This window comes from Eptatretus burgeri, chromosome 5 (genome assembly GCF_056783735.1).
Source record: "Eptatretus burgeri isolate ZD-2024b chromosome 5, Ebu_testis_v1, whole genome shotgun sequence".
Taxonomy (NCBI): Eukaryota; Metazoa; Chordata; class Myxini; order Myxiniformes; family Myxinidae; genus Eptatretus; species Eptatretus burgeri.
Genome location: NC_140965.1, coordinates 37,998,965 through 38,026,492, shown reverse-complemented (window position 1 = coordinate 38,026,492; position 27,528 = coordinate 37,998,965). Strand labels below are relative to the sequence as shown.

Here is a 27,528-nt window from a genome sequence, read left to right as displayed (position 1 = left end):
TATAGGTCAACGTTGAAACATTGCTGTTTCATAATATGCATTCATTGCGGCCTTAGGGACATTTGATTATGAGCTACAAGAGAGTAGTTGCCAGGTGGGGGAGAAACAGTGCACCAATCGTCAAACAACTGATAACCCACTCGCTGTGATCCAATTGCATGAAGGGCAGAGCGGTTCGAGTTGAAATTACGACTGCTAAATTTACCCCAATTTTACGGTTAACCTTATTCCTCAAAGCCCACAACAAATGTAAGTCCACTCTCAGGAGAGCCAGAAAAAAACACCCGTCCAACATAAAGAATGAACTTTCAAACATGGCATCTTCTAAAATCTGGTGGCATCTTGTTAAGTCTGTCTCTGGTGTATGCTCCACCTCCATCCCTTCACTCTCTTCAAATGGCACCACAGCCGACTCTGCTTGTGAGAAGGCCGAATGCCTCAATTCTGTGTTTGCTTCCGAATCTTGTGTCAACCCCCAAAAAATATTCACAACCCCACCCTACCCAGTCATACCCAACTACTCCTGGACTCTGTCTTTTGCACCTGATAAGGTGGATAAGTTTGTAGCAACCCTCCACTCTGAGTCTGCAAATAGCCCAGATGGCATCAGCATTAACTCAGTCAGCAGAGCAGGTGTCATATAAACCTGCTCTGCTGCTCTTGCACACCCTCCCTCTACCTTTTCACCCTGTCATTTGTCCTTGGTGATCTTCCATCTGCTTGTAAATACTGCATCATATACAGTGCCTATAGAAAATCTGCACCGCCTTTTTGTTCTCTTATAGTCTGGAATTAAATTGCATTAAATCAGACTTCTCCCAACTTTATTTACACGTCATAACCCACAACTTCCAAGTGAAAAACAAATTTTACAAATTTCAGAAAATTAATTTAAAATACAACACTAGAATCTCTTGGTTGGATGAGTGTCCACCCCCCTTATAATAGCAACTGCAAATTGGCTCAGGTGCAACCAATCACCTTCAAAATCACACACCAAGTTAATTGGCCTCCACCTGTGTGAAATTGCAGTGATTCAGATTATTTCAGAATACAATCAGCTGTTCCTGTAAGTTTCCTCTGCTGGGTAGTGCAATTCACAGCAAAGATAACCATAAGCACCAAGGAGCTTTCAAAAGACCTCTGGGATAAAGTTGTGGAAAGGCACAGATCAGGCGATGGGTATAAAAATATTTCAAAGACCTTGAATATCTCTTGGAGCACAGTCAGGACAATCATTAAGATGTGGAAGGTGTGTGGTACCATCAAGACCCTGCCTAGATCAGGCCATACCTCCAAACTGGATGACCAAGCAAGGACGAGACTGATCAGAGAGGCCACCAAGAGGCCAATGACAACTTTGAAAGAGCAACATGCCTTTATGGCAAAGACTGTTCACTATGTACATGTGACAACAATATCCCAAGCACTCCAAATGTCTGGCCTGTATGGTAGGGTGGCAAGAAGGAAGCCACTACTCTAAAAAGCCCACCTTGAGTCCTGTTTGAGGGATGCAAAAAAACACTCCAGAGATTCTGAAGCCATGTGGCAAAATGTTTTGTGGTCTGTCGAAATCAAGATGGAACTTTTTGGCATAAATACAAAACGTTACGTTTGGCACAAACCCAACACAGCACATCACCCAAAGAACACCATCCCTACTGTGAAGCTTGATGGTGGCAGCATGATGTTATGGGGATGTTTTTCATCAGCAGGGATTGGTGGAACTTGTCATGATGGAAGGGAAAATAGATGGAGCAAAATACAGGAAAATGCACAAGGAAAACCTGCTGCCCTCTGCAAGAAAGCTGAAATTGGGATGGAAGTTCACCTTTCAGCCAGACAACAACCTGAAGCACACAGCCAAAGCTACACTGGAGTGGCTAAGGAACACAAAGGTAATTGTCCTTGAGTGGCCCAGTCAGAGCCCTGACTTCAATCCAATCAAAAATCTGTGACATGATTTGACAATTGCTGTCCATCAATGCTCCCCATGCAACATGATTGAGCTTGTTCAGTTTTGTAGAGAAGAATTGGCAAATATTGCCCAATCGAGGGGTGCATTGTTGGTGGAGACCTATGCCAACAGACTTACAGCTGTAATTGCCATCAAAGGTGCTTCCACCAAGTATTAACTCATGGGGGTGGACACGATATTCGAGTTTTGTATTTTTAATTAATTTTCTGAAATTTGTAGAATTTGTTTTTCACTTGGAGGTTGTGGGTTACCATGTGTAAATCTTCTTCTTCTTCTTCTTCTTCTTTCGGCTCGTTCCCGTTAGGGGTCGCCACAGTGGATCAACCGTCTCCATTTCGCTCTATCCTCCACATCTTCCATTGACACTCGAACCACCCGCATGTCCGCCCTCACCGTACCAATGAACCTCTTCTTTGGCCTTCCTCTTCTCCTCCTGCCTGGCGACTCCATCTTCAACATCCTTCTCCCGATATGTGTTACCATGTGTAAATTACCATGTTACCATGTGTAAATAAAGGTGGAAAAACTCCGAGTTAATGCAATTTAATTCCAGGCCATAAGGCATAAAAAAGATAAAAATTTTGAAAGGGGGTGTAAACTTTCTAAAGGCAGTGTAAAAATGATGCAAAAATGGATCGCCTTAACTGCAGACCTATCAGTTTACTTCCAGTCATCAACAAGGTCATGGAATCCATCATCACAGTTGATATGAAATCCTTCATTTTCTGCAATGGTCTCATCTCAGATCATAAATTTGGATTCAAACTTGGACACTCCACCTTTGACATGCTGCTCCGACTCTCCCAACAATGGATGGAGGTCCTCAATGTCAGACATGAGATCAGGGCGGTCTCTTTAGACGTATCTCATGCTTTTGATGCAGTCTGGCATTACGCCATGCTCTCCAAAGTCTCTGAACTATGGCATCCAGGGCCAACTCTACACATGGCTTCCTGACTTCCGCTAATTTTGTATCCAACATGTGGCTCTCAATGGAATCCTTTCATCTCCTCTCGCTGTCAAGGCTGGAGTGCTCCAAGGCAGCATTCTGAGTCGAGTCCTAATCTTCCTCAATCTTTTTGACTCTCTGGAAAATCCTCTATATCTATTTGCTGAAGAATCCACCCTCTACCTTGCTATTCCTCATCCTTCAGACAGGCAGGCTGCAGCCCTTTTCCTCTCTTCAGACCTTGACAAAATCAAAATCTGGTGAAACACTTGGAATATGTCTTTCAATCCTGAGTAATCTCACACTCTCTCCATCTCTCTCTGAAAGGCCTGCATGGCAAACCCTCCCATACACTTTCTTAACAATCCTTTCTTAATGCTCAATCGAACTCTGGCTTCCCACTATCAGCCATGATCTTTCTTGGACAAACCACATTTCTAAGTTGGTCTCCAAAGCCGACCGGGCATCTCTGATACAAAGTCCTTCCTTGGCACACCTGAACTCCTATCCACCTACAAGGCCTTCATCTGCAGCATGATGAGTACTGCTCTCCACTCTGGGCTGGCTCCTCTGCCTCACACCTTGCCCAGTTTGATGCTGTGGAATACAAGGCCTTCAAGATTAATGGAATCTCCCATGATGAAGCTGAGTCTATGGGACTGTCACTCTCCAATCGCAGATAAGTCGGTGGTCCCTCTGTCTTCCACAGCCTCCTTTCTGGTCTTGCACGATCTCCTCTTTCTGTGGTTTGTCCCCCCCCCCCCAAGGTTACTGTAAGGTGCATGCGATCCACTATCAAATCACTTCTGGTGAAACTCCAAAAATGCAGAATCACTGCTCAGCACACCTCCACCCATTTCTTCCTCTTTTTCCCCACATGTGGAACCAACTTCTCTTTGATCTCATTCTTCCCTCCACGTCTTCAAAACAGCTGTTCACCACCATTTCAGATCATCTCCCATCCAAAAACCATGATCTTCTCTACCCTTGCTGACCCCCCACGCCCCCCCCCACTCACCCCACACCAATCCTTCCTTCTTTCAAATTTCCAGTTTGCCATTCTGAGAGTTCCCTTCTGTATCCATACTGTCCACCCCACGCATCCTCTCCTACCCCCTTATTCTTCCCCACACCCATTGTTTGTCCAATTCTCTCTTTATCTCGGCCTTCAACTCTGCTGTTGGTGATTCCCTCTCTCTCTCCTCTTCTTTTTGTTCTGTCGCATTCTGATCCATTCAGTTTTAGCTCTTCCATGAGCCTCGACTCTGTATACAACCCCCCCCCCGCCACCCCCGCCCCCAAAAACAACAAAAACTCCATACAGGGTTGAGTGGGTAAAGCCTTGTTCTCTTCATCCCTTCACTGGTGCGAGTTTGATTCCATGGTTGGTGAGCAGAAGTGTCTGCAATTCGTAATTGAGTGGTGACCTGTCAAGGATCAATTTGAGCCTTGAAGCATTCACTATTTGTCGTGAGCACCCTGATGCTCTGTCAAGTGCATGAGGTCAGCTGCCATCACCACACTGACATTCCCATTAATTAAGGTACTCAGTTCAATAGTCAATCATATATCAGTTCTTAAGTGCTTGTAGTACATGCATTTCATTTACTTCAGTGTGAAACAGATTGTTTGTTCACCGAGCAGTACACACATTAGAATCCACAATCCACAAAAGCAGAAATCAAAGTAAAGCCATGGAATGCTAAACTCTGCGTCGAGTTTTCTATTCACAGAGAAGACAAATACATACTACATACAAACAGGACACCAATTGGAAATTGTCTCAGTGAAGCTCCATTCTTTTTATACTTTTAAACATATGATTGACTCAGTCGCTATTGAATTAAAGCTGGTGTAGGCAAAGAAAGAGGAAGCAAATGTGGCAACCTTTGACTCAAGGTCCATCCAGGGTTATGTGGCTGAACACCAGACATCAGGAAACATCATGTGCGGGGAAGGCCGGATCATGGTTTGCTTGTGCTACAGTCCTTTGCAGTATGGCCTTGTACACAGGAAAATAGTGGAAAGACCACTCCCAGTGCACAACTCGCTCAGAGTTTGCCCCAGCATCGCTGACTCATCTGCTTGACCTTGGCTGCACTCATCCTTTGTGCCATTGTAACCCCTTTGGTTGGCTTCTGATAAACTCCTCTCTGCTATACCCAATCGTTGCTCTGTCTGTGCTTTACTAGTCCCGTTTGTTTTCTCCAGTTTCATGACCTTTGGCCATCCTTTCCAGTTGCGAGCAGACGGGTTCAGTTGGTTGCAATGTTAATGTCTTGTCTCGTATGCCAGTTCTGACCAGCCTTTACTTGTTCCCCAGCATGAGTATGCATGCGATTCCTGCTCCAAAGTGCGAGGACCAGCAATTTAACTTTTCCTTACTCTGGGATGCTGCAAGGTCCAGATGTCATCCATGTCTAGGACTTTACAATTTGATTTGATTTTAACAGTTGCAATTCCTTCCATGGTGTCTTGCCTGCAGCTATGCTCCACAGCTGTTCCTAAGCGATGGGTTTATGACAATGCCGCTATCAACAAGTCCATTTGCTGGAACTGGGTGCAGCAACTTGCAGGAAGGCCAAAGGCACATGACAACAAGCTTAACGAATTTTTTCCACGTAATGTCCTTGAATAATTGATGTAGGTGACTGAGAAATTGCATATTCTTTCCCCTATGGATTTTCAGAGCCCAAACGGCACAAAATGAAAGCACGTAAACAACCCCCTACTGAATGAGTTCACACATAAAGTCATAACGTCATAAACATGCAACACTTCATAATTATAGCTCTTGCACGAACATCCTCTTTGTTTAAAATAAAATAAAAATAAAAATATTCACCCGAGTTCATTGAACATGAGGAAAAGAAACTTTTTTTCCCCCAAGGTCATGGTTGTTGGATGTATAAGCAACACAAAGATAAAACTCAAGCTGATGATTTAATTGGTTTAAAAGTCAATCCAAGGTCGAATGCAAGTGATGCTATGTTGTCCTCCTACCCGCAAGGTATACATGGAGCAGCCTCATCCATTGTGCCAAAAACAAAAAGAAAAAAGCATCAAGACATTTGCTTCGGCAAAGAGCGAGAAACGTATTGGTGCTGTCACACACAGAGATGCATGGTAGAAGGTAACACTTGCTCACACTGTGTCGTGGGTCATTTGTCGCAATGCAGACAATGCTTTTCCTTTCGGTTGGCCAAGAAATCAATGCAATGAGCACCCATTCCAACTTATCTTTGACCATGGAAAAACTGTCCATCTGAGTGGAAAGACGAATGTGCATTTACCACCAAATCCAGCACCAGTAATTGGGTTATTCCCTACAGCTAGGTACCAGTTTCAAAAGCAAACCGATCAATGAGTTTAATGACGGGAGCTTCACAATTCACCCATTAATGAAAAAAAGACTATGCAAGAGGAAGAAAACCACATGGGAATAAACATTCGAAATGTGGTTGTCTGACTTCAGACTTGTACTGTCACTCATGTCATAATGAATGTTCTGTTCTTCAATGAAAAGCTCAATCCAAACCAGAAATTGCAGTTTAAAACAGTCTGCTCTGCTCTTGCATATGGCAGCTTGGCTGCCAGAGTAGCTATCATTTCTTGGAAGCATAGCCGTGCCCCTCTACCAGTACACTAGTACTCACTTCACCAACTTCAGAAGGATGAAAGGCTGAGTCAACCCTACGTGGTGTTAATTCAGCAGCCAACACGGCTTGAACTCAGGACCCAAAGATCCCAAGCCAGCCACCCGAACCAATGAGCCAACACCAGGCTAGTTTAAAACACCAGTAAAATTATGGTTGAATATTGCATGTGCACAGTAATTGTGCATGTGCACACACGACATAATTTTCAGTACATATCGAAGGAAAATGTTTTGAGGACCAGCAGGCCAAAGTCAACTGAGTCGTTTAGTCAAGAGTCAGAGTTGTCCAATCGAGTTGGACGGAGTTGTCTTTGGGTCGATTGGCCTGAGGAAGCAAGTGAAACATCGCCTGAGACGAGATCTGCTCTTGCTCATTTATTATGAGATTAGCAGCTTCGATCTACGGTAGTTACTTTATTGGATGAATGCGCTTTTTTGTAAAAAAAAAAAAATAAAAATGCTGATGTGTGTGTGTGTGTGTGTGTGTGTGTGTGTGTGTGTGTGTGTGTGTGTGTGTGTGTGTGTGTGTGTGTGTGTGTGTGTGTGTGTGTGTGTATATATATATATATATATATATATATATATATATATATATATATATATATATATATATATATATATATATATATATATATATATATATATATATATATATATATATATATATATATATGCGCTTGCAGCCCAGGTTAACCCCCCTGACCCAAAACTGTGGTGACGAGCGGTTAACACCCTCAGCCCGGGATGGTCGAACTACTCCCTTGGAGACCTACAGCCAAAACTCTCGGAGATTAATGCGTGCGCGGGGAAAACAGTTAAGCACTGCACCAGGACAGCACAAGGGGGGTTTATACTCGAACACCACGACAAATACATGGATACAGCTTCTTAAAATGAACACATTTAATGAAGTTAGACAAATATTTACAAAGGACAATGATAAATGTAACGAGCATCCGTTGAAGATAAAGTCCTCGATATCCCCCGCCATAGTAAAATATATATATTTTTAATCTGTAAACATCAAAAGGCACGAGTTCACCACTTGCTTGATATGTGTACCAAATTTCGTAAAGATATCTTGAGGGGATTTGTAGTTAAGCTCCGGAAACGAAATGTGACGTACGGACGGCCGTACAGACGGACGGATGGACGGACGGAACCCATTTCTATATCCCCCACCAACTTCGTTGGTTGGCGGGGGATAATAATGACAAATACATGAGGTAAATTAAACGCCAAGTTGAGGCGCCTCTACACACAGACTTGAATACAGACAACGGGGAAAACGAAAGAAAAGAAAATCCCTACTTTTATTGTTGCACTTAGCTTGGCCCAGACCTGGTCTTTTCAGAACTTGGAATTGAGGCGCTTCTATTTGCACGTGTAGATGCACGCAAAATAGTGCAAAGCTGCTCCCTCGCAGCAGGAACGTTCGTCGGGCAATTCGTGAGCGGTGTTCAACACCAACGCTCGGAGACACTGTGCAGCTGCTTCGTGCGTCGATCGTCCTCACCGACCCCCTATTTGACAAACACGAGGTTCGGGGTCTGTTCCTCAGCAATTCACCTCAGCATGAATACGAGAATCGTGCCGTCTTCTTCATGTGTTGATGGAGAAAGCCAGCCGTAAAGCCCTGTTCTTTACAGGCCATCTCCGAGCTACGTTCTCTCTCGACCGCGCGTGCCCTTCACTCCACATTCGTGCCTTCCTCACACTGACCTCGAGTGTCACTGACATACATACACATACACACTGACCTCACACTGATCTCCCGAACTCTCGCGATAATAAAATAAAATACAGGTGAGCGACCCAAGACAACGGAGAAGCACGGTTCGTATTCTTACACAATGTGCAAGCACACCCCACTAGTGCGTGTGTGTGTGTGTGTGTGTGTGTGTGTGTGTGTGTGTGTGTGTGTGTGTATGCAAGTATGTAAGTATGTATATATTTATATATATTATGCTGTATATGTCAGATAATGTATCCATGCCACTCTCTAGCACTGGTAGGAGATTGGGAGATTAGGACCATACTCTGTGCAGAGCGTTGGTGCTGCCTCAGCAGTCTCCTTGGCGATTGGGCACAATCCTGGATGGGTCGCCATTCTGACACAGTATACCAGCATGCTGGCAATCATTATGCTGACCTCGGAAGGATGACAGGCCTGCTCCATAGCCTCAATAGCACTGGTAGTCAGGTGCTGGCGATAGCTCACCTACAATTCACAAAAGACACAATGGGATCTCTGATGTCCACCAACTTATTCGGGCAGATGTGATGCCAAGTTTAACTTCCATCCAAGGGATGGCACATGCATTGATGAATCACCCTGCCTGTGAAATACCAGGATAACAGTTTATAGCCTGGGCAGAGATTCCAACCCAGGCAAGACAGGTCAGAGGCGAGTGTATATACGTGTCTCAAGGCTATCCTGATACACACGTACGTACGTACACACACACACACACACACACACACACACACACACACACACACACACACACACACACACACACACACACACACACACACACACACACACACACACACACTTTGCATGCGGATCAAGTAATTAATTATAGTTGCCTTCGTAATTGCTCTATTCATTCTCTCTCCGTGTTTCAGCCGACTAGACCAGATGTTCTTCGTCACTAAATTAACATGCGACCGACCCATTCTTCAGTTCTTGATTGATTAAAAAAACACATTACGTTTTCCAGATTGTACTGGCTGTTGGACCTTCGTGAGAACATCTCTGTTTTCTGCACCTGGTCCACTCGCTGGATCATCAGGTGTGCTTGTGTTCAAGGAAAAAAATCAGTGCATGGAACATAAACAAAGAACACTAGAAGCAAAATATTCTGACTACTACTTCTTTCACGACTCCAATCACAAGCACAAGGACAAGGGGGAAAAAATTGGGAAAAGTGACACTTGGATAAATATCGAGGGGAAAGCAAATTTAAAAAGTAGATTCAATATTGCAGACTATTGAAGAAGAGATATTTTGCCATAAAGGAGAAAGAGCCTCTATTTAAAAATAAATAAATAAATAAAATCTGACACAGTTGCAACATAAGTTGAAAAACTAAGCCTTGCAAACCGTACAATGCTATATCACACCCAGAGTGAGCCTAACAGGGTAAACGGACAAGGCATAACCTCGATTGATGCAAACAATCACTTCGCCGCCACATATGGAGCGGCACAAATCCCACTTCAATCTCGTTGCTGTCAGGGTGCCACATGCCCGTAATGCATGGTGTGGCTTGGACAGTATGGAGCTCCCAAGACGGCAAAGCTAAACAAACAAACACACAGGATGAGACCTTGGAATAGTCGAAGGTATGACGCTCCTTGACGCCATTACGGTTGAGCGTGTAGTTGTAGAAGCGCGAATTCTTGACAAGGCCAAGCCACTGCCTCCAGCCCTGAGGTACGTAACTGCCGTTGTACTCATTCAAATACTTTCCAAAAAAGCCTGCAGGGAAGAATCAAGCGGTATGTTGTTCTTGCAAGATGCCATCCTGTTATCCGAATACCTACTACTCGTTCAGATCAGCAAAATATTATTGCAGCTTAACTGGTAAACGTGTATTTGACTGGGATTCAATGACAAAGCTGGTCTTCTGGTTGAATCATTACTGATTATGGGGTTTGACTGCTGATGTGGTGTACTCATAGATTAGAGCAATATTTTTGAAATTAGCCATGGTAGTGGAACACAACGACCTACTCATTCTGAAAGGCACCACAGAATCTTTATTGTCCGCAAGGAAACGCTAGCAGACAGGCAGCTATACCTTAACGTCCCCCTACAAAGGATGGCATTTCACCTTTTCATTGAAGCAGTGCCAGCCTTGTGAAGGACCAAGATGAGTCTAACATCCTCCTGGGATTTAAAGTGACTAGACAGCTATTAATGAGCCATCTTGCCAATCAGTTATTTCAGTAAGTTCTGATATTGCTTCTCATCTGAAAGTTTAAAATATATACTTCAGAATGCCAAATGATTGTTGTATAGAGTCCATTCTGAAATGTCAGTCAACATTAATTTTTGTTGATAGACAAATATGTATTATTAATTACTATTTATTACAATTTTTTTGAAACACTGTTAATCATTGTCGTAACCATAGTACAAACCTGAACCAAATAAGTCCTCGATGATTTGTTCACATCTCACCTGTGCTATATCCAGCATTTCGCAAATGCACGGCAAAGGTGTGCGGTTCATGCTCGGCTTGCCAAGCACGTGAAGAGCAGTTCTCATTGTTAGTGTACACATTGTGGTTGTGTGCGTACTTCCCAGTGAGGATGGATGAGCGTGACGGACAGCACATTGGCGTAGTCACGAAAGCATTGGTGAAGCTTGCACCGCCTTGCTCCATAAGACGTCTAGTCTTTTCCATCACGTGCATAGAACCTGAGCAGGTACCAAGCAGTTTCAGCAACTTTTTGGGTTTGTTTGTCTGTCTGAGACATGAATTGGGCATCTACATATGATATATGCAATGTGAGTGAGGGAGTTACATTGAGACAATAGAATGGCACTCGGTGGAGCACCTACCCCACCAGACTAAACAGTTTATGTTCTGTATCCCACTGATGGGCCGGATGTGTTTCCGGACGATTCGTCCTTGTCACACACCAAAATTGAATTGGCTTGGCGTCGTCACGTACCCAACTCACACCTCAAAGTTTCGTCATAATCCATCCACAACGTTTTGAGATATGCTATACTGTATATACTATATATACAGTAGTTTTCAGCCCCATCTCTCAATGGTGAAGAATCACGATAAAATTAGAAACTTATTGGATCCGGATTTGGATCTTCCCCAAAATCGAATGAATTTGTCCTTGTCACACACCCATCCGATCCACCAAGTGTCATCTGAATCTGTCGATAACTTTTTGAGATATCATGCAAACAAACAAACAAACAAACAGACAGACAGGGGTGAAAACATAACTTACGTCCCCCCTTTGGTGGCAGAGGTAAACCAAATCACAAGAGGTAAACATGGATGATGGGTACTTGCAGAATAGGTATGAAATGAGGATTAGGGATGAGCAGACAAAAAATAAAAATACGTGGCGATAGGGTCAGTGTGGGGAATAGGGTTATGAGAATATGTAAGGAGCGTGAGGGAGGGTTGGGGTAAAAAAAGAAATGCACCATTTTGGCACACACACAATATGCAAATGCTACAAAGTATAATTTTTATTTGCGGGAGATGAGTAATCTGCTAAGACGGGACAGATTTCAGTATTTAAACAGCAATGTAGGGGATTTAGATTGGAGAGACGATCATGGTCCAAAGCCTCAATTACATTTTGTGAATGCCTTTTGTGAAATTTGCTGATAATAATGTGTGTAATATGTTTCTGTAGTTATGTTATTTAATTTGAGAAATGTAAGTTTGTAATATTCTCTTGATGCCTGCTGTATGATTCTGCTGCAAGATGGCATTAATCACGTTTCCCCCCAAAATAATTAAAATATCATCATCATGAATGGGACAACAAGCAATGATTGCATGGCCCAACTAGATATAATAAATCTCTCATTATTGCAAATGCCAGGAGACTGAAGAAACCATCTCTCTACTACTTGTGCTTTAACTGCCTGAATTATTCCCACCTTCTTGTAGGGTGGGCCGGGGAAAGTTTATGGTCCAAATCTTTCACGGACTGACTGGCCAGGCCTGACGTGCGACTGAAGGTGGGAAGGTGGCAGGATTTTGCAATTTGTTCAGGGTGCCAGCCATAGCTCACATCCTTTCATGAAAGACAATGTGGGGTTTGTTTTTATATATATATTTACACACACACACACACACACACACACACACACACACACACACACACACACACACACACACACACACACACACACACACACACACACACACACACACTGCCTATAGAAAGTTTACACCCCCTTCCCTTTTAAAATTTTCACATTTTGTTGCCTTATAGCCTGGAATTAAATTACATTAAAACATTCTTTTTCCACCTTTATTTACAAATCATAACCCACAATTTACTTACAAGTGAAAAACAAATTCTACGAATTTCAGAAAATTAATTAAAAATACAAAACTAGAATATCTTGGTTGGATAAGTGTCCACCCCCCTGAGTTAAAACTTGGTGGAAGCACCTTTGACAGCAATTACACCTGTGAGTCTGTTTGGATAGGTCTCTACCAACTTTGCACACCTTGATTGGGTAATATTTGCCCATTCTTCTGTACAAAACCATTCAAGTTCAGTCATGTTGCATGGGGGGGGGGGGGAGTGTTGATGAACAGCAATCTTCAAGTCATGCCACAGATTTTTGATTGGATTTAGGTTGGGGCTCTGACTGGGCCACACAAGGACATTAATTGTTTTGTTCCTTAGCCACTCCAGTGTAGCTTTGGCTGCGTGCTTCAGGCTGTTGTCATGCTGAAAGGTGAACTTCCGTCCCAATTTCAGCTTTCTTGCAGAGTGCAGCAGGTTTTCCTCTCGGATTTCTCTGCATTTTGCTCCATCTATTTTTCCTTCTATCCTGACAAGTTCCCCAGTCTTGCTGATGAGAAACATCTCAATAACATGATGTTGCCATCACCATGCCTCACAGGAGGGATGGTGTTCTTTGGGTGACATGCTGTGTTGGGTTTGTGCCAAACGTAACATTTTGCTTTCAGGCCAAAAATTTCCATTTTGGTTTTGTCAGACACCAAAACTTTTTGACACATGGCTTCAGAATTTCTGGAGAGTTTTGTTGCAATCTTTAAATGGGAATCAAGGTCGGCTTTTTGAGTAATGGCTTCCTTCTTGCCACTCTGCCGTACAGGCCAGACTTGTGGAGTGCTTGGGATATTGTTGTCACATGCACATAATGACCAGCCTTTGCCATAAATGCATGTTGCTCTTTAAAAGTTGCCATTGGCCTCTTGGTGGCCTCTTTGATCAGTCTCCTCCTTGCTTGGTCATCCAGTTTGGAGGGACGGCCTGATCTAGGCAGGGTCTTGGTGATACCATATGCCTTCCACGTCTTAATGATCGTCTTGAGGGTTCACGGTTGAGATAGCTTTTTGTGGTGCTTCTATAAGGCCACTTGTGATAAAAAAAAAAGAAGTAATAACAACACTTATGATGATAACATAATGTTAATGTTATTATAAAACAATATTAATGTTTATACCAAAGGGTTTTTCGTCTTTGGACAAACGCCATGTTAACATCGATAAATAGCTTATCGTGGTGTTTCATGAGGGATCCCTACCAGAAGTAAAAAAAAATTATATACCACAAATATCTACGATTACCTTTTAAGTAGTTGCTACTGCTGTTTAACACTAAATTGAAAGGTAGGAAACCCGACGTTCTTGAGGCATTATGTGCTGAATGGACCTGAGCCTACATCTACTGCAATCTACATACCGCAGAGGAGATAATAACATAACCCTTCCTACTGCTGCCATAGGGAGTGGGTTACTATAGTTGTATGAAATTGGATAACCAAAAGATGTACAGAGATGTTGACTTGTAAAGGAGGCTTCATCCAACCATATCCCATCTACAGTGGAAGCTCTGCTCGTGCGTCACATTATCACGTGGACCCACATTGTAAAACATCTTTTGGAAGAGAAAAATCAGACACAAGTGTCAGGTTGAATCACCTTTGTCGCAGTGACTGACGTGAAACAATTTGTTTTGTTTTCAACATTATTTTGGGTAATCATGATAAACAGAGCTTATTTGTAGGAGTTTGTGGATATTTGGGATATCTTAAATAATGTGAGGCAATAACCTTCACTTTAACCTGTTTTTTTTTACCAGTCATTCCTGTTCTCTTCATTCATTATCAACTCCAACTAATTGGACTTATAATTGCAGAAATTTAACTCAAGTTTCAACGAATGCTGGGATGCAAACTTTTTGTGCATTGTAAATGTAGCGAGATCCACTGATATTTAAAGGTCGAACAAATTCTACAAGGATATATGCTCCTCATTTCACATTGGAAACTCAATACAGGAACCTTGGTGGCCTGTGGAGATGATGCCTGTCGTGTCAAAGCAAAGGAAATCAATTAACGAACACATAAGAAGAATGTCCATGTACGTACACACACACACACACACACACACACACACACACACACACACACACACACACACACACACACACACACACACACACACACACACACACACACACACACACACACACCATAATTACATCCTTACCAAGCTCCATATCTTGGTCATCGGTGAGTATCAGAAGCACGTTCGGTCGGCCAAAACTGACTCCTCTTGTTGGTGGACCATGCAATGGCCGTTGACTTCGGAGGGAGCTTGCATGACTCGGTCCCCATACCATTAGGCAGAGCATAGTCCAAAACAACAGTATCCACCATGGGGAGTGCTGGGATAATTGGGATGACCAACATATACCAGACCTGGAGAACCAGAAAACCTTGAGGCATTTTGAAGAAGAGATGTAGCTACAGATCGTGCAAGGCTGAGTCATGTCTGTGAGTCTTTGATGAGAAGAACTCGTACAACGACGGAGCTCCTCAATAAATGAAGTGGATGTTTCTAAAGAAGGGCAAGTTCTCTTGATAAAAACACGATTAGGTTCATATGTAAGGGGTTTCTCTGCATTTGAAGCAACAGAGGAGACGTCGAGGTGGAATTGCAGTCTCATAATGCTGAAGTGATATCTTGAAGACAACAACAAGATCAAATCTGCATTACGATATTATTTGATGAAGGAAAGAGAAAGCTTCGCAAGAAAGCACCTTGTCTTTGCACTACGTAATCCGGTAATCTGAGAAAACAAGAAGGAAGAGTGGGAAACTTTAGATCCATGGTACTTCATATATGTGCATTTTACTCGAATATAAATAAATAAATAACGATATTAACAGTAGATATAAAACTGCCTTATTATCACTTGTGTGTGCATATATATATATATATATATATATATATATATATATATATATATATATATATATATATATATATATATATATATATATATATATATATATATATGAGGGACGAGGGTCTCAGATCATGGAGGAGCTAAACGACAAAGGAGCCGTTCAAAAATTATGTAACACTATTTTTGCTAAAATGTGTTACCAGCAGCACCACCTGTAACACTCCACAACTCTTCAAAAGACACCCCCGAGGATGTTATATCATGCTTGAAGGCTACCCCACTCGAGGGGTGGCGGGTTGACAACAATTAACCATTCCTGGTGCCAGGTATTCGCTCATATGGATAACCTCTTTTCCCGCTGTTGTATCATTAAAGGGTGTATGCAACAAAGTAATCAATTGTTGATATCATTATGTAATGGCACTGGAAACCCCCACCCCCCCCGCCAACCCCTCGACCCCACTGTTGTACTCCATAATGTTTGGACAGACATCCCCCCACCCACCCCTCCAAGCATTATGTAATTTGTGAGTGGCACCAAAGGCCAGCAGGTTCACAAACTACCAAGGAGTTTTGGTGTCAAGGTGGAATGGACGTAAGGAAAGAGGAAAGGAGAACGAACACAAAAACGATTAACAATGGCTCAGAGCAGAACCAAATGGGAAAGAATGAGCGTGTGTATAAGAGATCATGGATGTGCATGGGTGAGCGCTTCAGGTAGCGATGGGCAGCACATTTTAAAGAGTGAAGTGAGAAGGATGAGACCATGGACACAGGGAGACTATGTCACAATCTAGAGAATAAGAGAGCAAGTTGATGCAAGAGTGGGCAACCTGCCTGGACTTTGGGAGGGTGAGTGAGTGAGGGTTTTGATAAACTCTAACAGGTTCATATTCTAATATGTTTCAGTGGATTCATTAGCTAAATGAGAGTTATATTACTGGGTGAGTCACAAAAATGTTCCACATTTGAAAAATTAATATTAAAAAAAATCTTTCGTAGAAATGTCAAATATATTGAATTAGTGAGGGTAAGCATTCAAATTGTAGAAAATGTATGTTTACATTTCTTTTTTCTTTTTTTGCAGGTAACCCATGGTGCAACTAACAATAGAGGAGTGAATCTTAATTGTCAAGAGATCATGTGGAGCTGAAATTAGTGATAGGAGTGCAACGTGCGTTCAGAAGACTCGTTCCCTGGATGCAATGCACCAACGTCGAAGACTCTACATCGTATGGTTTCAAAGTGGAAATGGATGGGCACTGCGAATAACAATAACACAGGACACTGGACATCCAATAAATATTTGACCTTGAGAGACCGTAAACGGTATCAGCAAAGTGATTGTGCGTATCCCTAGAAAATCAACAAGGCACATTTCACATGAATTTGGAATTCCTCAAAGCAGTGTCGCGAGAGTGTTAAAGTCTGATCTGAAGACTTTCCCTTACAAAATGCAATCGATGCAGCTGTTAACCTCAGATGACGAGCATTGCCGTTATGAATTTTGTTTGCGATTCATTAGGATTATCGATCAGGCAGGAATCAACGCAGACATAATTTTCAGCGACAAATTTCATCTTTTCCTGAATTGTATGGTAAACAAACAGAATGGTTGGTTTTTGGGCGTGGAAAAACTCGCCCACTTTGTTGAGTTACCTCTTCACCCCCCAAAAAATAACAATGCGGTGTGGTCTCAGTCGTCATCAAATTTACGGTCAATATTTTTTTTGAAGATCAGTATGAAATTGGAGACTGAGGAAGGGGTGGCTGTGAATGGGAAATGTTGAATACACATGTTGAACAAATTTTCCTGTAGGCATACGAGAAATGTTCCTGGTTCTTGGTTTCAACTGGATGGAGAAACTTCACATACAGCTCGCCTGTCCATGCACCGACTCCAACATCACGTCGCCGGCAGATTAATATTCCACCAATTTGGATTTCCTTGGCCTCCAAGATCTCCTGAACTCTCACCTTTAGATTTTTTTCTTTGAGGATTTGTTAAGGAAAATGTTTTCAAAGAGAACCCAATGAACATTGCTGAACTCAGAGTTGCTGTCAATGAGGGATATTTGCAGAGTCTCAAGTGAAACATATTGGTAAGTGTGCACAAGATAAAGGAGGACATTTCAAACATTTCATATAGTCAAACAAAACTTTGAGTTCCTTTATTCATCATATAAATGATATGGTCCTAACATTAAAACATCGCAGACTTGATCAACCAGAAGACCAAGATGGAACCCAAAGAAGTAAAGAGCAAAGATGGAGTCAGCAGGAGGAACCTGGGACAGGATTTGGGCTTCAGCCCCTATTTCAGAACCCTCAAACCCATCCAGGGGCACCCAAATGAGCCTTACAGAAAAAATTTCTGCAAGAATTCACTTCTCCTTTGAAAGATAGATAACAAAAGAGAGGAAAAAGAGAGTAAAGAGTTGAAAGAGAATAAAAAGCAAGAATTAGAATGAAAAGAGAATTGTGAGAAAAAATTTTTTTAGAAAGAAATGTGAAAGGAAAAAAGAACAAAGATGTCGGGAAGAACCCGGAGAGATAGATTTCAGCAGTTACTCCCCTGACTCAAACGAAGCAACATATACAAGCCAACAGAGGTCCGTAAGTGGGGAAGCATAGTGCACACAGCATCCGGATATGGTACAAACATCATCAAACAGAAGAACAAGAAGGAACCTAAAGAAGTATAGAGCAAAGATGGAGGCATCAGGATAAGATTCTGCTTTCCAGGAGCAGCCCATTGAACCTTACAGAAAAATTTCTACAAGAATTCACTTCTCCTTGGAGAGATAGATAACGTCAGCGGGGAAGCACAGTCCACACAGTAATTAAAATCTGATACATTTTTGTTTCTAACCCTGAATAATCTGAAAGGTTTCTCTATGATTCCACACCAGTAACGTCAAGATACACAGCTTTGTCCTCTGAGTAATCCTTTTCCATTTGTGATATACATACTGAATTAACTCCAGTAACATGTAAGCAATATTTTCGAAAAGATGTGAAGATTGAAGGGTTTATGGTCTGGTGAATAAAGACAATATAATTGAGATAATGAAGGGAAGGTAAGAAGTGTGGGTTGGGGGTCCTGGAGGAAAAACTGGTTGGTTCAAGAGTCGTGAAAGAGTGGGGCAAAAAATGGGTGAAAGGAGTAAAAATATTTTCTGCATTATAGAGGCAAAGGAAAGAGAAAGAAAAAGAAGGTTGCCATCAACTGAAACATCAGAGCGATACACGTCACAACACAAGCACAAATGGCAGAGTTATGTGCCATTCAGATCCCTGCAATGACAGGCTTCTTAAAATCAAGGCTTTCATCAGTTGGTGACAGAATCCACAACTGGTTATGGCTCCCTTTAACTTCATGTGTACACCTTCTCCATATGGGATATCCATGCAGAGGTTTCTGGATACCTCCACCACCGAAGGTGGACCGAGGTTTTGTTTTCACCTTTGTCTGTCTGTGAGCAGGATATCTCAAGTTATAGACTGATTCGGATTTGGATCTGGATACGAGAATTTTTTTCAATAATCCTTCATCATTGGGAGATGGGGCCACCAATGATGTACAGTGCCGAAAGAAGGTCTAAACCCTCTTTCAAACATTTCACCTTTTGTTGCCTTATAGCCTGAAATTAAATTACGTTAAAACATTATTTTTCCACCTTTATTTACACATCGTAACCCACAACTTCAAAGTGAAAAACAAATTCTACAAATTTCAGAACATTAATTAAAAATACAAAAATAGAATATCTTGGTTGGATCAGTGTCCACCCCCCTGAGTTAATACATGGTGGAAGCAGCTTTGACAGCAATTACAGCTGTGAGTCTGCTGGGAAAGGTCTCGACCAACTTTGCACAACTCGATGGGGAAATATTTGCCCATTCTCTGCACAAAACTGTTCAAGCTTCATCAAATTGCATGGGGAGTGTTGGTGGACAGCAATCTTCAAGTCGTGCCACAGATTTTTGATTGGACTTAAGTCGGGGCTCTGACTGGGACACTCAAGGACATTTATCTTTTTGTTCCTTAGCCACTCCAGTGTAGCTTTGGCTGTGTGCTTCGGCTCGTTGTCATGCTGGAAGATGAACTTCCATCCCAATTTCAGATTTCTTGCAGAGGGCAGCAGGTTTTCCTCCAGGATTTTTCTATGTTTTGCTCCATCCATTTTCCCTTCCACCATGATAAGTGCCCCAGTCCCTGCTGATGAGAAACATCTCCATAACATGATGCTGCCATCACCATGCTTTACAGCAGGGATGGTGTTCTTTGGGTAATGTGCTGTGTTGGGTTTGCACCAAATATAACATTTTGGCCAAAAAATTCCATCTTGGTTTTGTCAGACCACAAAAGTTTTTGCCACATGGCTTTGGAATCTCCGGAGGGATTTTTAGATCCTCGTGGAGGATTTCTAAGTCTTACTCACGTTGTTGTTCTTCATCTTCTTCTTGTGGACTTTTATGTTTCACAGCCTGCAGTTTTCATCGAAATTTCCTGAAACTTGGCATATATATATGTAAAAATACCCTGCGCAGACAGTAACCATCTCCGATTTTGAAAATTCCTCCAAGAAAAAAAAAGTTATGACGTCAAATTATCTCCGCTAATGGAAATCGCCTAAAAAATTATCTCCAAAACTAGGCAAGCTTTTTGAATTCTGTTTGCATGAATTTAACAGGGCATTAGCAGAGATGAATTACTGCACATATGATACATCACCATGATGTCATAGTAATTTTTATGACGTCATTCCTATCTTTTGACATTTTTTGTTTCACAACCCAGAGTTTTCATCGGATCTTCGTGAAACTTGCCATGTACATGCAGAGAGCCCACGCACAGGCAGTAACCATGACCGATTTTGGAAATTCTTCCAAGAAAAAAAGTTGACATCATAATATCGATGCTGATGGAAATCGCCTACACCATTATCTCCGAAACTAGGCAAGCTGTTTGAATTTTGTTTGCGGGAATCAAGCCGGGCATTAGCACAGATAATTTATCGCAAACCTGATACATCACAATGACGTCATATTCGTTTTTATGACGTCATCATTAAGAGGACGAGGATCTTCGCTCATTTGAGCTTGTTTTTACAAACGTCAACTGATCAAGGTGGGTGTTTTTGGGTAATTGCTTCATTTTTGCCACCCTAACAAACAGAACAGACTTGTGGAGTGCTTGGGATATTGCTGTCACATGCACACAGTGACCAGTCTTTGCCGCAAAGGTCTGTTGCTCTTTCAAAGTTGCCATTGGCTTCTTGGAGGTCTCTCCGATCAAGTTTCCTCCTTGCTTGTTCATCCAGTTTGGAGGGATGGCCTAATCTAGGTAGGGTCTTGGAGGTACTATGCACCTTCCACTTCTTAATGATTGTCTTGACTGTGCTCCAAGGATATTCAAGGTATTTGAAATGTCTTCATACCCATCCCTTGATCTGTGCCTTTCCACAACTTTATCACGGAGGTCTTTTGAAAGATACCTGTTTCTCATTGGTGAGTCGTTGCTGTGAAATGCACCACCCAGCAGCAGAAACCTCTAGGAACAGACTGATTTTATTCAGAAAAATATAAGGGCATTCGGTTGAGCGCATACCTCCACCCAGTAATGCCTGATCCATGATAACATATCTGGCCCAATACATTTTTGAAATATCATGCTACATCTCCTTTTTGAGCCCTATCTCTCAATGGTGAAGAATCACTTTAAGAATTCTAGTCATCGGATCCGAATCCTGATCTTCACCAAAATCAAAATAATTTGTCGTGGTCAAACACTCAACCTGTCCACCAAGTTTCACCCGAATCTGTCCACATGTTTTTGAGATATTGTGCGATATAGTTACCCTCATAATAAAAGTGCCGAAGCCTCGTCAACGAATAAAATGACTTCGGCACTTTTGTTATGAGGGTGACGATATATTAGTTTATCCTTTTCTTTCAATGGTGAAGAATCACTTTAAAAATTATCAGATTCGGATCCAGATATTCACCAAAATTGAATGATTTCTTCCTTGTCACACACCCAACATGTCCACCAAGTTTCATCCGAATCCGTCTACAACTTTTTGAGATGTCATGCTACATATCGTTTTTGGCCCTATCTCTCAAAGGTGAAGAATCACTGAAAAGATTTGAGAAGTCGGATCGGGATCAAGATCTTCACCAAAATCGAATCAGTTCGTTCTTGTCACACACCGGACCTGTCCACAAAATTTCATCTGGACACGTCCACAACTTTTTGAGATATCCTGGACAGACAAACAGACAAAAAGAGGTGAAAACATAACCTCCTTCACCTTCACCTTCGGTGGTGGAGGTAGTAATCAGTCACTACAATTTAACAAAGGTGGATGCCACTTAACTTGGTGTGTGATTTTGAAGGTGATTGGTTACACCTGAGCCAATTTACAATTGCTATTATAAGGGGGGTGGACACTTATCCAAACAAGATATTCTACTTTTGTAGATTTTATTAATTTTCTGAAATTTGGAGAATTTGTTTTTCGCTTGGAAGTTGTGGGTTATGATGTGAAAATAAAGGTGGAAAAGGATGATTTAATTCAATTTAATTCCAGACTGGAAGGCAACAAAAGGTGAACATTTTGAATGGGGGTGTTGACATTTTATAGGTACTGTATAGCACAATGTTTCAAAAAGTTATGAATGGATTCGGCCAAAACATGGTGGAGATGTTGTGTCAGGTCAGGTGAGGTATGGGAGCATGCATAAAAGCAGCGCGTCGCTGCGTCCACTTTCCACCGGTACATCAGGGGCCTCCGGCTGGCCATCCCCCAGGCAGATGCCTGGCCGACCCCCATCTCCTTGAGATGCCGATCAACCTGCTGCAACCACGAGGCACGTGGTCCGCCCATTGGCCTCGTCCACTCACGAGGTTCCCTCACTGAGAGAATCTGGTGAGCAGGATCAGCATCAGGAAAACGAACCACATGTTCATACAGCCACAGGCCAGATTAGATCTGTGACTTACAACAGGTACCATGTAAACCTGTACTAACCTGTTTCATGGTCGGGTTGTCGGCGACTAAACCGTCTTCCCCACCGGTTTCCTGGTGAGGAGGGTGTATGATGTGGACACCCAGCAGGATTCAAAACAAAACCTGTCAAAGGGTGGAGGAGCTCCTTGTGAGCCAATGGCCATCCATATTGAGTGCCCAACTGTGTCTGCTGACGTCCAAATGCAGTTGGGTTACATTTTTTAAGGAGGATGGTGGCAGGATTTGTACTCCGGCCACCGTAAAACGTTTCACTCCGCAAAACACAAGAAAAGCGCGAAGAAAATTTAAAACCCACTCCGTGGGAGTACCTCTTGTGCAGCTGCCCTCATCAGGGCAGCTCACCAGATGACAGGATTCGGGCAAAGCCTCCGGGACCTTCACTCTTTGATGACAGCAGGAAAACCATGGGGTAACTTTCCTGGGTCAGATTGTGGGAGTGCGTGTCAGGGTGATGCTGAGGTGTCGTCCACCAGACGGCGATCTCCTTGGATTAACCTGAGGTGGTCCATTTAGGTTGGTGCCTGGAATGTCCTATCCCTAAGAGAGGATGATCACCTGTCTATGTTACCATCTGAGCTCAAGCATTTGAACATCGGTATTGCAACACTGTCTGAGGTTCGGAGACTAGATAGTGGCGAGATCATGGCGGGTAGTTACACCTAGTGTTGGTCTGGTCACTCTGATGGTTCCCATGTCCAAGGAGTTGCTGTAGCTATGTCTAATAAGACGACTCCAATCATAATTGAAATAAACATTCGTCAATGAGCATATTATGAGACTAAGGAATCGTCACTCCTTGGGTGCCATTTCTCTGGTCTCTGTATATAATATGCACCAACTGAGGAGAGTGATCTTACCGTGAAGGACGTATTCTATGCCACGCTTAAGTCTGTGGTTTATCAGTGCCCAAGGTGAGATACTCTTCCAGTCTTGGGGGATTTAAATTAATCGACTGGAACTGATAGGAATGGTAATGAGACATGTGTTGGTCCCCATGGGTCTGGAACTGTGAACCAGAATAGCACTAAGTTCCTTGACTTTGCTAGAAGTCATGGACTTAGTGTGGTTGGTTCATGGTTTCAGTACCCAGAGGGTCATCGATGGACTTGGAATTCCAACGCTGGCGGTGTGGCAAAGGAGATTGACCATGTGATTGTTGATGGTCACTGGAGGATGATCCAGAAACTGCAGGGTCAACCGGAGTGCTCAGTTCCTCAATACTGACCACAAGCTTGTGGTAGCAACTCTGAAGTTGAAGCTAAAATCCATGAGAATGGTACCATCCCAGCCTCGGCTGGATGTTGGCAAGCTCAAGGATGAGAGGGTAGCTGAGGAGTTTGCGAACAGGCTGAGTGGGGATTTGGGGGTTGAGGTCTTTGGTGAATCCTGAAGAATTGTGGAGTGCCTTCAAGACCAACATCCTTGATCTTTCCAGTGGATGTCTTGGAACTCATCATAGGGCGAAGAAGAAATTTGTCTCTCAAGGGGCACAGGATACCATTGACCAGAATTGCAGGGCTTGGCTTAATGGCACAGCTGAGCTGTTCAGGGAGTTGAGGCGTAAAATTGTGTGTGTGCTGAGGGTGGACAAGGAGGCCAATGCGTGAGGAATCTGAGTGCAAGTAGAACATAACCTTTAGTCAATTGATTCTCGTCCTGCTTACAGGGGAATTCGCGTATTGCATCCCTCCATGCCCGCCCCTCGGTGTACTGCAGTTCGAGCAGAGGGTGGTGGGCTCTTGACAGAGGAGACTGAAGTGAAGGCCCGCTGGGCCGGTTACCTTGAGCAGCTCTACTCGGCTGATCCAACAACTGTTGAGCTGGTTGTCTGGGTTGTTACTGTCCCTATTGCTCACCCTCAAATCAACTGTGATCCACCTTTGTTTGTGGAAAAAACAGGCTGCTGTGTATCGATTGAAATGGGGTAATGCTCCTGGGTTCTGTGGCATCCATGCTGAACTTCTCCCGGCTGGTGGAAATGCTGTGCTCATGTTGTTGCACACAGCTCTGTGCTCTGCCTGGAACACAGACATCATCCTAACTGACTAGAAGAGGGGCCTTGTTGTCCCTCTGTGGAAATGGAAGGCGATCGTCAGGACTGCAACAATTACCGAGCGGTGACGCTGCTCTCAGTGCTGGGTAAGGTCTTTGCTCGGATAATTATTGATAGTGTTTGCCACTATCTGCTTGAACACCAGCGTCCAGAGCAATCAAGCTTCACACGAAAGAGGTCAACAATTCTTTGCTCTTCAGGTCCTCACTGAATGCAGAAGAGAGTTTTGGCAGGGGCTGCTTGCAGCCGATGTTGATCTTTGCAAAGTGTTCGATTCATTGAATTGGGATGCCCTCTGGAGGATTCTTGGTCTTCGTGGGGTGCCACTGAAACTGATCAATCTGATGTCCGAACTGTACTCTGGTACTGAGATTGCTGTGCGATGTGGTGGTACCATCTCCGACTTATTTCCAGTTGTAACTGGAGTTCGTCAGCGGTGTGTACTGGCCCCCACACTTTTCAGCGCTTGTATGAACTGGGTTCTGGGGAGGATGTCGGAGAGATCAAGCTGCAGTGCATCCTTGGGGAATGTCAAGATCTCTGACCTTGATTTTGCAGATAATGCAGTAATCTTTGCAGAGACACTGGAAATCCTTTTGGGGACCCTAGATATGCTGAATGAGTAGTCGGAGCCACTGGGATTACGGGTTTCTTTGGTCAAAACTAAAATCCAGGCTTTCAATGACATCTTGGATGATACTATCTTGTCTGTACCTGTTTGTGGTGAAGATGTTGAGGTCATGGAGAGAATCACTTGCCTTGGCAGTGATATTCACGTCTCTGCTGGCTGCAAGACAGAGGTCAATAGACGTCTGGGTCGGACCTGGGGAGGTCATGGATTCACTGGATCATTGGGTGTTGCACTGTCACTACCTGTGCAGGATGACCAAAGTCCGAGTCTTCAGGTCCTTCGTACTTCCAGTCTTGCTCTATGGATGTGAGACTTGGACTCTGACCAGGGATCTGAGCAGGATTAATTCCTTTGGGACCAGCTCTCTTCGGAGAATCCTTGGCTATCGCTAATCGGACTTTGTATCCAGCGAGCGGTTGTTGAGAGAGATTTAAATGAGATTTGTTACCTGCATAGTCTGTGAGTGTCAGCTCCGGCTGTATGGACATGTGGCTTGTTTTCCTCACACTGATCCTTCTTTCGAGATACTCTCAAGCGAGGGAGCCACGTTAGTGGAATCCAATGGGCCGACCATGTGCCTTGTGGTTGCAGCAGGTTGATCAGCCTCTCAAGGAGATGGGGATAGCCAAGCATCTGCCTGGGGGATGGCCAGATGGAGGCCCCTGGAGTCCCGGCAGAAAGCGGATGTTGATGGCCGTTGTTCCCAGCGATGAGCTGCTCCGGCGCATGTTCCCATACCTGACCTGACCTGTTGCGTTTGTGGGGATGGGGAGGCGGGGGGGGGATAAGTTGTTACAATAAAGATATTGTTCCCTGTTTGTGTTCACGTAGATTATAGGGCAACTGAACCCTGTATTTAGGACCTGTGGATAGGGCTAAGGCATCGTGTTTGCTTGTGCCCTGCTGAGAGATGGTGTTGCAATATTTAATGTCTGTTAAAGGTAAAGGTGTCTTATCCCTTCGTTCTCCCATGTCAAACCGGGCAGGAGCTGGCTGAGACAGAGGCACTTCCCTATTCACGTTGCAGCACATCTTTACAACAACCTGCCATTCACACCCTAGGGAAGAGGAAGAAGTTCCAGCACTCCAACATGGCTGCCGCTGATTCATGCCCAGTAAAGTGACGTGAAATTGGAGCGTGTTATTCAATCCCCGTGAAACTGATTTGGTAGGGTCGGCACCACTGATTGGGAATTGATGCTGCTGTTAGACATGGGGTAGCATGTGATTGGTGAGGAGGGCTGACATGGACACATCAGGGTGGGGGGGTGGTGGGAGGGGGAGTGCACAAGGGGGTGTTCTCTCACTGCTGTGAGAGAAGGACAGAGAGTCTGAGAGAGGCTTTCTCCTGTTTGCTGCAAGGCTGAGGAGCTTGCAGCATCTCCTCCTGTGCAAGCTGCTGCTCCTTTGGGAACCTGGGATTTTCAACCTTCCAGCAACTTTCAATCTTGTCCAATTTTGCCCAATTTTGAATGCATGGGTCTTGCGTGCATAGGCCCTTAGTGGGTTTTAGTTTTTTGTTTTTTTTCTTGTTTGCCAAGTATTGTGGTTATTTATTCATTGTATCTTCGTGTCAGGGATTTCTATTTCCGTTTTCTTTTGCCTAACTAAGGCCTGAGTACATGCGTGTCTGAATGGCATCTTTCCCAAGCAAGCAGTGCAATCCATTGACAATTCCTGGAGGATCAAATTGGGATAAATATAATCCTGACAACAACCGTATTTCGACATGCTCATTAAATCTTTAAGCACCGACACCGCTCAGAGTTTTTCGTGTCACATATGGCTTTAAGCAGGCCATCCTCAAGAAAAATGGCCTTGGCGTGTGCGATTGACCGCCTAACATCACTTGCAGTTTTGGGTGGCAGCCATCCATTCAACAATATATACTTGTAGTTTTCAATTGTCACATGCTTTTTCTTCAAACGTAAACTGTTTTTGTAATTGCAGAAATGTTTCAGTTTGTAAATCTTCCTGTACAAACAATATAAATGTGGAATGGGTGTCCTCAGCAGTTCTATTATCACGACTACTACTACGAGTACTACTACTACAACTGCTATTACTATGTACGACTCCTACTTTAACGTGCTCGACCAATTTGCAGAGTTGACCAAGGAAAGTATTTGGCCCAACTCTGTCACGAACCGACCAGGCAGACTTGATAGTCAACTGAAGGTGGCAGGAATTTGGAATTTGTTCAGGGTGCGAGAAATAACCTGCCCACTCTTCACGAAATATACCATGGGATCTTTAATACCCAAGAGCAA

General features: G+C 43.3%; 1 protein-coding gene and 1 long non-coding RNA gene across 7 annotated transcripts in view; one reads left to right on the top strand and one right to left on the bottom strand.

The window, feature by feature from the left end:
- The window catches only part of LOC147026255 (extracellular sulfatase Sulf-1-like), a 397,411-nt gene that overhangs the window by 87,612 nt on the left and 282,271 nt on the right, over positions 1–27,528 (bottom strand). For all 6 annotated transcript variants that reach the window (XM_085881495.1, XM_085881494.1, XM_085881497.1 and 3 more), the window contains 3 exons: positions 14,835–15,417; positions 10,778–11,017; positions 9,921–10,072 (listed from right to left, as the gene is read on the bottom strand). In XM_085881495.1, coding sequence (XP_085737621.1) covers positions 9,921–10,072; positions 10,778–11,017; positions 14,835–15,294 — 852 coding nt within the window. In that variant the 5' untranslated portion in view covers positions 15,295–15,417. The remainder of the gene's footprint in view (positions 1–9,920; positions 10,073–10,777; positions 11,018–14,834; positions 15,418–27,528) is intronic.
- Positions 9,891–26,513, top strand: LOC147026257 (uncharacterized). Its single transcript, XR_015058254.1, has 3 exons — positions 9,891–10,027; positions 16,625–17,639; positions 26,245–26,513. It is a non-coding gene; the product is annotated as an uncharacterized LOC147026257 (long non-coding RNA).